General features: G+C 38.6%; 1 protein-coding gene across 2 annotated transcripts in view; it reads right to left on the bottom strand.

Moving 5' to 3' along the window:
• Positions 1-1,299: 1,299 nt before the first annotated feature.
• Positions 1,300-11,025, bottom strand: part of PRRG1 (proline rich and Gla domain 1) — a 29,885-nt gene continuing 20,159 nt past the window's right edge. Inside the window, exons 3-6 of one of the 2 annotated variants that reach the window (XM_062624084.1) lie at positions 10,674-10,834; positions 9,172-9,293; positions 2,761-2,822; positions 2,397-2,549 (exon numbers count right to left, since the gene is read on the bottom strand). In XM_062624084.1, coding sequence (XP_062480068.1) covers positions 2,536-2,549; positions 2,761-2,822; positions 9,172-9,293; positions 10,674-10,834 — 359 coding nt within the window. In that variant the 3' untranslated portion in view covers positions 2,397-2,535. Of the gene's footprint in view, positions 2,823-9,171; positions 9,294-10,673; positions 10,835-11,025 lie in introns of both variants that reach the window. The other variant, XM_062624083.1, reaches the window with a different exon arrangement.

The raw sequence follows: 11,025 nt of genomic DNA, 5'->3' as shown, positions 1-11,025 counted from the left end.
AAACCACTTCAAAAGAAAAGGTCAGAAAGTCCAAAATTAAGACCCAGGCAATTCTTACTCCAAGTGTCCAAGACACTGCACTTATCTGCCCAATAACTATCATATAAAAGGAATATAGGTTAAGTTTTTGACAATGGTTTGGCCTGGAGTTCATCTATTAACTCTTAATACAACTTGCCTTAGCCACTGAATGTCCTCAGCAGGCAACTTAGGCAACCTACTCTTCATCAAAATTGAAAACTAAAATTAATCATAAAATCCTTACTTCATTTGTCAATACATCACATCAGATTCTTACAGAATTGTGCATATACACACCCATCTATGACCATACGTTTCTTTTCAGCAGCTTTCTGTGAAGTTTCTTAGGGAAGATGGACCAAACCCCCATGAGACAGAAGACACCAGCATACATCTTGGACAATAACAGGAATTTCAAATGGATGCCACTAGCCTTTCATTTGGGGTCTTTGGAACAAGATGCAGTTTGGGCTTCTGCTGTAGGAAAGTCAACACAGTAGTCCTTCAAGTCTCATACATTTCAATTGGTGATTATTCATTAGTAGAACACAGAACAATACAAAAGGTAATGCCCAGCTACACTGGCATGGAAAGAAAACTGAAATGAGTATTCAGAAGCTAAACCATGCAATGAACTTTTAAATCAAGCTGGGGAAAAAAGAATTGCCACACTACAGCTTGTACCACCTTAACTATCATCAGTGTCTAAATCAGGTGGTTGAAATTCTGTACAAGCCTCCATTCTAACTTGCATCAAGTCTGACAGAAATCCACTTGTCTTCAGCCTCAAAAAGTCACTCCAGAGTAACGCTTGGGGCTATGCCTACATTGTTTTCTTAAAAATACACATCATGTGTCCTCCCGGTTCTGCCTTAGCAGGTGGGCCCCATGCTCAAAGCTAGAATGAGTCAGGCAGCAACTTCTGGACCCAGGCTCGACTAACATGCTTCCCAGGAACTCTTACTCTGATGAGGACCTGTAACCTAAGAGCTGTGGAAAAAAAAGCTTGTGTACACTGAGAATGGAGTGTGTTTTAGGAGTTCGTCTCATCGATCAGAGCACTACGCTCTTCTTAGAAACAATGAAAAATTTAAGTAGCTGTATTTCATTATAACATAGTTAACTCTTGCAACAGAAGCACCTTGTTGGAATTGATAAGCAATAAATATATTTGTTGTTGAAAAAATGGTTATGCTCTCTGCAAAAGATTTCCATAGCAACCAAGGTAAGGTGCACACATGCCACATGTAAGTATGCAAAAGGCAAAGAGTATCAGGATTTGAGGAAGAGGTTTTTATTTCACAGCTTGGGGAAAAAAAAGTCACACACATACACTGAATGCTTTTCCTTTTTTCCCCCTTTTAGAAGGAAAGTAATATCTATGGGTTTCTGAGTTTATGGATAATATCCTGGTCTCAGTGAAGACTATGGTAGGAAGACTACTATCAGGATTTTATCCACTCATGTATTTCAGTATTTCATTATTTACTGTTGCATGAACTTTCAAGTTCTAAACTTAACATACACACACTCCTCACCTCTAGAATACACAAGTAAAAACAGATATGAAAACAGAGAGGAAAGTCAGAACATGGACAAAAGTAGTACAGTATTAAATTCACTAAGTAGTGTCTTGGATTGTTAGCTTCTAAACATTTACAGAATTTTGAGTTGTAATAGCAAAAGCTTTAGAATACACCTCTTGTGCTAGGACTCGGAAATTATTGCTATTACACCAGCATACTCTTAATGAGATACCGGTTTGAACACAATGGCTTACTGCTTCAAGGGCCCATGATAGAGTGCAAATTGTAACAAAAAATCCAAGTGAGAAAAAGGAACCAACTGGGCAAAAGGCAATACTGCAAAATCAGTCCCCTTTAGTGTAAATAGCTGTCTAAAATGCTGCTTAAGGATTCCCTATTTCAGGCAATTCTGACAGTCTGCAGTAAGAAAGGGGAGATTCCATAAATGGAATGTGGGGAACGTGGACAATATTTGGACTAAAATAAGTGCCATCCTCACCACAGACCTGCTTTTGAGATATATGACAGAGCACCACGTTTGTATCTGCACTATACTCTCAATGCAGAGTCCTTAATTTTTAAGACCTGCCATAAGGGAAAAAAATCCCAAACCCAAAGAAAAAGTGGATCTAAACCCAAAGTGAAGTTCATCATACAAGTCCACTAAATTACAGAAATGCATAATAAGCCAAGATAAAGTGCTACAAAATGATTAGTAATTTTTAAAAAGTCCATAGCATTCTTCCTGTTTTACTTAGTACTGGTGACAATAGGAGATAGTGCAATTGCACCGGCTGAACTACAATTCACAATGTCTTCATACTTTGGGGGGGGGTCTAAACGTTGTTCAGTTTCACTTCTTCTTATACTGATTTCACCAGTGGCTTCCTCATATGAAGGAGGAGGATCACAGTTTGAGAGCCTTGTGGATACTGAGTCTGACCGTCCATCCATATAGCTCAGATCTCCTGGAGAGAGCCCACTGACTTCATACATTTCCTCCTGTGGGGAATGAACAATGCTGAGAGGCGGCGGAAGAGGACCTCTGCCATCAGCCACAGCACCATCACCCATCGCTTCGTGGGCTCCCCTATGCATGTACACCGACTGTCTACGCATTTTCTTTTTAAACAGGCATCTCCATATGACAAAAATGACAATGAGGATAATGAAAAGGCCAATGATTAATGGAAATGCAAGGTAAAATGAATACCAGGTATGTCCTGTGTTACTTTCTCCCTGAAGTCCGTTTTTGTAGACTTTCCAGAACTCCTTCTAGAAGAACAAGACAAGATAAGTCAGAAACTACAGGACAGTTAAAAAACAATCACTGTAATCAAATTGTTTCAAATGAATGAGAAAACAAAAAAGGCATTTAAAATACTGATGATTAAACCAAGAACTGGTATGGATAAGCACACACAATAAACTTTCAAATTTTCTACTGATGTGATTAGCAATACAAAAGAATTTTGGGGTTTTTAAAAAACAGTTCCTCACTGCTTTTAAGATTCCTGTGTCTACACTTAATATTTAAAAACACAGCTCAGACAGGACTAGGATAACAACAACAACAATAACAATAATAATAATATCTAATCAGCATGCACATCAGCCATCTGGTGGATTAAAATTTTTCAGCATCGCTCAAGGTAAAAGATAGTACTCTGCTCCTTTGTTTTAAATTTGTAGTAACATACTAATACGATTTCACAGGGAAATACTCTTTCAGAATGACATACCATTTTGGCAAAGCACAACTATGTTATACTGTCATCTCGTAATTTAGACTTCCCTCACACTCTGGCTCATAAAGCAACTGTCAGCTTATTTTGAGTTGATTCAGATCCTCTATTTATAGTTCAAAATAGCTCCAGCACTATGAGAATATTACACAGCTTATTATGTTCTGGAAATTCTGACAACACAGCTACAGATAAATGGAACAGAATGTGGAAGAAAGGAAATATGACCAAGTGAAAATAAAGATGAACACCAGTACTTGACAGTACTTTTTGCTATATTAATATGCACAAGCAGGAACACAAAGACCACATTGCCATCCAATTTTCTCTGCAGTGAATGCTATGAAAAAACAGTACAAAAAGCATACCATGCCTCAAAAAGTAGTAATCCTCACCTGTAATATAAGATCTCTCCTACTAAGCAGCACTTCCACTTTTCTAGTCATGTATAAAAATAAATAAATAAACAAATAAATAAATAAATAAAAGAAGCCCCACAACCCTCAAAACCATGCCAGAAACTCTGAACTATTTTCTTTTAAAATGCAGAGGCCTGACTCATTCATACTCATGCCAGCATCCATTTTAAGTGATAGCACATATACTCACATGCAGTTATTTATAAAATAGTCACCTGGTAAGATCGATATTGTCAGTGCTCAGTTATTAGTAAGTGATGCACTCAGGTTGCAGACTGACTGGCTTTGTGCACACACAAATCAGATCCATAATTTTTTTAGTTCATGACTGTTGCTGTGATTGGCGTTAGACGGACAGTGCCATCAAACTGATCTTGGAGGCAGCCTGAGTCCAGAAGCAGCATGGCCCCTCTAGTGTGGGGGCTCAGCTTGCCCTGTGCAAAGGACCAGGACCCCATGGGCAAAACACATGCTCATAATGCTTCATCAGAATTCACTAAGGTTAAGAGCAATGCCATGTGTATGGAATAGCTGGCTATCCTGTACATTTTTAAAACAAATTCAGTTGTTCTTATGCCAATAGTCAGTGCCAGTTTAAATAAAAGGAATTAAAAAAAATTAAATCTTAATTCCTACAGCAATCCAGGATAGGTATTTTTCCTACATTCCAAGGCTTGACATCACAAGCAGGTTGTCACAGTGCCCCTCTGATCCTCTGATGCAAACCCAGGTCCAAATAACCTTAAGCTAAGTAGCACCGACTTCAAAGTAAACAAGTCTGGGAAGATGGACTAACCTCCATAGATACTCATTTACAAAGGCCTTCCTTGATGCATTGTTCTACAGTGAGAACCAGATCAACTGTGCGTACTTCAGAAAAAAACAAATTGGGGGGGGGGGGAACTAACATTAAAAACTTGCATTAACTGCACAGCTGAGGACTTTTGAGATCTCTGCATGACAAAAGCCAACAAAATGCAACACCTCATGTCTCCTCACCCAATCACCAGACAGTTGTTACCTATTATTTCCACCCGGTTTGAATATGACTAACTAGATTCTTTAGCAGAATAAATAATGAATATATTATTGACTAAAAAAGCATAAAAGGTTTCATTAGGATTATTAAATCCTGCTGTCTGTACTGGAACCAAGCTTCCCACTTCACTGTTCTGCTGCCTCAACAGCAGCAAAGCATAAAATGGTACAGTGTTTGGTTTTGAGGGCAAAGTTGCAAAGATTTACTGGAAGTCATCAAGTATAGTGTGCAAGAATGCATTATTTTAAAGATTGTGGAGAATAAAGGTAGTTTTGATGAAAAAGAAGAAATCACACTTTACCCCTAGCAATATATTTTGTGTTGCAGGCTGCAGAGGAAATACACCTTCTCTGAGGGAAGGGTAGTAAGTTGTGACTTGTATTTTAGTATTGTTTCCATGTTACTCCTAGCTCAGCTCTAACTACTGGAGAAAATGTCTCTGTACCCTCTTCGGAAAGTTGGAATAACAGCATCTCTCCTTGTCACTCTGCAACATGGCAAAGCAGCAGAAAAGCTATTTTCCCAGAGCGGCAGACAATTAGTTCAGAATAGGGTGTGTGGTTGTGAGGGATGTTCAGGCTGATGGTGTGACAAGACAGATGCATAAAGAGCTTAAGATACTAGTTTAAACTGCTTTAAGGATGAAAATAGTTTAGTGTCCATTTTTATTTACATGCAAGGCAAAAGAAATTCCAACAGTTTAGACACATATGCCCCTGTCAAAAGTTAGAGTGCCTTAGATCTAAGGCTATCTTACACAGTAAGAAAGTTCTGCACACAGGTGAAAAATACTAAGAAACAAATACTTGTTTTGTCATTAGGAAAACAAAACAAAACAAAACAATTAAAATCTCTCTTTAAATATTCCTCTTTGGGAAAATAAAAAACAAACCAAAAAAAACACCCACAAAATCCCACCAACCAAAATCTTACTAGGTGTACCAGACCCCATGTTTCTAGCTTGAATTTTTTGCAAGGCAGATCTCAGAGAAGCACAAATACCGTTAGTTCCAGAGTGACAGAATTGACAGGAACTTTAGGATACTAATACTTCTGGTTGGAGTTGCACAGCTGCCAAGCAGCTCCCCCTCTGCTCTGTCACGACACAGCTACACTGCACTGTGAAGTGAAAGCACAGGAAGAGAAAAGCCACCTAAGTCAACGTTGAATCACAGCCCAACAAAACCAGAGAGAACTTGGATGAATTTGCACAGTGTGAGCATTTGTACAAACTGCTATGAAAAAAAAACAGGAGGGGGGAAGTACTGAAAACTTAGGAAGCAGCTGTACAGCTCGCATAGAAATTTAGAGTAATTTAAAAATCAGAGAACTCACAGCACAAACATCCCTTCCCACAGTTGCTGGTCTCTTGAACCACCAACAAAAAGGACTACTACTACTTGACAAAATCATTACCTCTTGTTTTATGAAAAGAATACCCCAATAACCATTTAACCTTGAGTGCTGTACAGGTGGGAATACCAGGCATATATGCCTTAAAAGGCTGAAAAACTAAAATAAACAGGCCAGAATCATAAAACTGCAATGAACTTAGAACACATCTAACATTTATTCCTGAGAACCACTTTTCTCAATGTCCCTTACTGCTTTGGCAAATGCAGTTGGAAATAATCAAAAGGAATTCTCAAGGGTATCCCACATGAAGACACTTGCAGTCAATTTGCCAGAATTTTGTTTCCCTTTTATTTCTAATACTTCTCAGAATAGAGCATCGGCTGGATCTGAATGATGATTCAAATAAAGAATCCACATGAAAGTCAAGAGATTCGCACCCTGCTGAGAATTTCAGCTGAGGCCTTTACTACATTTGACAGCATCGCCAACCTCAGATAATTCTTGGTCAATTGTCTGATTTGTTTTCAAGGTAGACTAATAACATGCCAAACAGGAGACTGCTTGGTATTCATTAGGCAGAGGATGTGAACAAGGCAATAACGGGAAGCAAGGGTACCTGCTACACTGTTTTCTTCTGGTCTGCCCTCAATTACAGGTAGCACCAAAAGATTCAGCTCTTCTCTTCTGGGTATTTTTCCAGCATCCATAACTACACATAGACTTATGTTAGCAGTCTTACTCGATCACAGATCTGGTGCTGACAAGTTTTGAGTTGCTTCCTAAGCTTTTTAGTGTCTTGTTTTGCTAGAATAGAGCTATAACCTTGCGATTTTCTCTAATACTTAAAATTTGTGGGAAATTTTAAACACAAATGAAGATCTGTGATTTCTAACTTCTCAAGTCTTCACGCATTGCAACTTAAAAAAATCAGTTAATGTAAAAAAAATTAGTATCAGTGCTTCAATCATACTCAGATACTTTGCAGAGAAACCTTTGAATAAATCTTTGAGTCTCCCAGCAACCTCTAACTGACCAGTGATCACATACAGTCCTGCCTGCAGGCTACAGGTACTACAAATAAACAGCTTTACTCGATCAGACCCAGGGTTCACCTAATCTGTTACCTTCTCTCTAACAACAATCATTAGAGACTCCTGGAAGAAGAGTTCAAATAAAAGCAGACAGCAATACTCTCCCAGCTTCAAATATTTGTACTTGCAGAACTTCCATTAGCCAAAGCTGACCACTCTTATTCAATGGCTCCAGATTGATTTACCTTCCATTCATTTATATCATTGTTCTCTGAACCTATACAAGCTTGCAGCATCCAAGACATCCTGTGGCAAGGCAGTCCACAGCTCAATTATCTGTGGTGAGAAGAGACACTTCAATTCGCTTTGAACCTGCACCTTCCAGTTTCCTTTAAGGCTCTCTTAGCTCTCCTGTCAGTGACTGACTTCAGTTTGATCTTCATGCTCGTCACAGACATCTTCACATATTCCCTCATTTAACTCTTTCAATATCTATTATTGTTACAGAAGTCTTTTCATATCTTTGGTCAACCGTCACACTTGTCCCTCTGCTCCTTCCTCAGCTATTAATTTGATTTCTAGGAGATAGGGAGGTCAGAGCTGTATTTAGCACATTCAAGATGCAGTCGTGCAATGACATAAATATGTTCTCCATTTTCATCACTTTTCCTTTCTTCATATTCCTAGTACTCAAGCTTTTATTTTGTTTCGGTTTTGTCTGACTGCTAAGCATTAAATACAAGTCTTCATAGATTCAAATTCAGATCCTGTCCCCAAGTTCAGAGCAATTCATATACACAATGAATGTTCCTTTTTCCCGTACATGCACTACATTTGTCAGTACTGATTTTCATACTCTGTTTTATCCACAAAGCCATGCAAATTCTTCCCTGTTGGCTCTAGTCTTACTAACATAATTGTATTATCTTTATAATCCCTTTGTCATTTTAAATAATAATTCTGAACCTATCAAAATCCCCAAGCCTACATAGTGTTAAAGGCATTCAATATTTCCATTACAGCTATGCATGCACACTTAACATACATTGTGCTAACTTCCAAGAAAAACTCATGCAACAAAAATAACTTGAGGGAACTGCTTGGTATTATTTCAATATTATGCATCTGTATGTTGCACATTTCCCCAGAAGACTGCAGAAAAGCCAAGAACCAAGTGGACAAGATAAAAAATACAAAGAGAGAGATGTCACAAAACAGTTACCATGAGCTAAACAAGCTACAGACCCTATTTGAATTCCAGTCTACCTATACTATGAAATCGCTGCATCTGTCACTCTGAACGTACTGTACCACGATGCTAGTCTACTGCATCCATTTCCTTCCTCTGGGACACAGAAGTTAAGTTTTACCTAAGTGGCTGTAAGGATGGATACAGCTGGAGAACAATGGACTAAATACAGCTCTGAGTAAATGAGTCTGGTCAGCCACAACTGCACATTAGCAGAGCCTGGCCCATTAGCAAACTACCAACAACAGAATAAAGCAGCTAGGCAAAAAGGATACAGTAGTAGAAATGGATAAAAGTTCAGGACCTCATTGGAAGCCCTTTCTCCACTGTGACACAAAGGCTGCAGCAAGGATGGAAATGTAACCGTTTCTATTTTACTATTTCCCAAATACCTCTGAAAGGGAAATGTTAACTACCAAAACACAAAATGTTCCTAAATGGCAGAAAAGAAGCTGAAGTGAGAAGCAGTATGTTTGGGCTATGCTTTCCTCTGGGGACTTGAACTTCTTGTGCTACTTCACCAGAAGTGATGTTGTGTTAAGAGTTTTACACAAGTTGTGTCATTGTACACATTATTCTTAATTACATAATGAGCTATCATTAGGAATGGCCACACCAACCCAAGTTGGGGAGGTAAAACACGTGTGTGTGCATGCACTTTAAAGTTTCAGAAAGAAGCAGCTCTGAAGAGACACTTCAGGTCCTACTACTTAACTTTAACAAATTAGAAAGCTCTCATTTCAGCCTTTCCATGTATCCAGTATGCCTTTACACATTACTATTACCTGATGTAGAGCCAAGTCACTAAAGAGTGGAATGCATCACCTGTGTAAATTCTGGAAGAAATCTGCAATGCTCCCTGTGCCACTTTGCCCATTAGCCCACTGGCCTTGCAAGTATAATTTCCCTGTGCAAAAACACACAAGGGATAAAAGTGTTTGCTGAAGGTACTTGTTTGTTATTCTGAGTCACATTTTCTAGCACCTGTTTTTCAGTTCACATTTATTGTCAAATTCAGCCTAATTTCATCCATGTCTGTCTTGAATAATAATAATAAAAATTCTCGACTGTATTGCATTAAATAGGTCAGATGCCACTGTCAAAACCCTGTGACCTGTTTTTATATGTTGGGAAGTAATAAAAGATATGTTGGGTATGATGTGCAGCTACTGCCTGCAGAGCCATTAGCCCACAAGCTTCTATTAAGTAAAGAAGCCATCAGACTTATGCAACAATTTTGTGAGGGCAGTATCTGCTTCATTCCATTCAAGTCAATGCATCACTGCCCTTGCATAACATACATTATTGTTCTTTCCATATTTTAGATCACTGCTGTGTAACAATACCCTATGGGGGTTTGCAGATTTTAGTTTTAAAAAGACCACTAGACTTTCTTTATTTTAGACTATTAACAGTCTGGGCATTAAACCCTTTGGCCAGCTACACCAGTACCTGGGATTTGAAGGCATATTTTAAACAGAAAGCTTTTTGAACTGCTCACTCATTTCCTGTGGACATAGTTAATAAGCAAGTTATCCCAGGAGTGAGATAAACGAAGACTTATACCCTCTGCTACTATATATGCCCCATAACAGCCTGAATCCTGTGATTTCATAGAATAGTTAGGGTTGGAAAGGACCTTAAGATCATCTAGTTCCAACCCCCCTGCCATGGGCAGGGACACCTCACACTAAACCATGTCACCCAAGGCTTTGTCCAACCTGGCCATGAATGCTGCCAGGGATGGAGCATTCACAGCTTCCCTGGGCAACCCATTCTAGTGCCTCACCACCCTTACAGTAAAGAACTTCCTCCTTATATCCAATCTAAACTTCCCCTGTCTAAGTTTTAACCCACTACCCCTTGTCCCCTTTTTTCCAAGGCAAACAACTCCATTTATGATATCCAAGTCAAACTTAAGTGTGTGATAGTAATATAACCAGTACATAGGTTAGTTGGGTAAATAGTGCTGCTAAACAATGACAGATTTACCTAACTCTTCTCAAGTGGGGGTACTAATTCATGTTCCTTTTCTTCCCAGCTGTCTATTGCACAACACTTATGAGCATAATTCTCTCTGAAACTTCTACCCCCTTCAAATTCAGTTTGAGACAAAGGATTCAAAAGTTACTGTTGCACAGACTATCCATTTCCACCATACACCTTATTTGTTTAAAGAAACGGGCAAAAACCAAATCTAATGTTGGAAAACACACAAGCATTCAACACACCCAAAAATTTAGTGCCAATACACCTCAGCCATCGTTACATACACACCAAAACTTACCGTCTTTTCCTCATTTTCAAATGCTTCTCTTGCTTCTTCATAGCTACAGATTTCTTCTCTGCATTCACGTTCTATGTCACCTTGCTTTATTTCTTCCAGGAATGTGTTGGCTCTCGGGTATCTTTTTAACACAGAATTGGCTTTGTCTTCTGTTAAGAACACTGAATAATAGGAAAGACAACAAAGATCACTTCTGAAATAGACATCCAAAACCTCATGCTAGAACTGCTGAAACAAAAAGTGCTTCTGAGAATTAAAAGAGCTTTTTCAAAGTCTTCCTCTTTATTTAATATGATAAAAGGCCTTTCAGTTCACTACTGTAAGTATTTGGAGTAGTTATTGTTGTATGCAT

The sequence above is a fragment of the Pezoporus occidentalis genome, unplaced genomic scaffold (assembly GCF_034315485.1).
Source record: "Pezoporus occidentalis ecotype Australia unplaced genomic scaffold, CSIRO_AGI_Poc_V1 ctg261, whole genome shotgun sequence".
NCBI classification, from domain to species: domain Eukaryota; kingdom Metazoa; phylum Chordata; class Aves; order Psittaciformes; family Psittacidae; genus Pezoporus; species Pezoporus occidentalis.
Note: the sequence above shows the minus strand (reverse complement) of the source record. Positions and strands in the feature narration are given on the sequence as shown.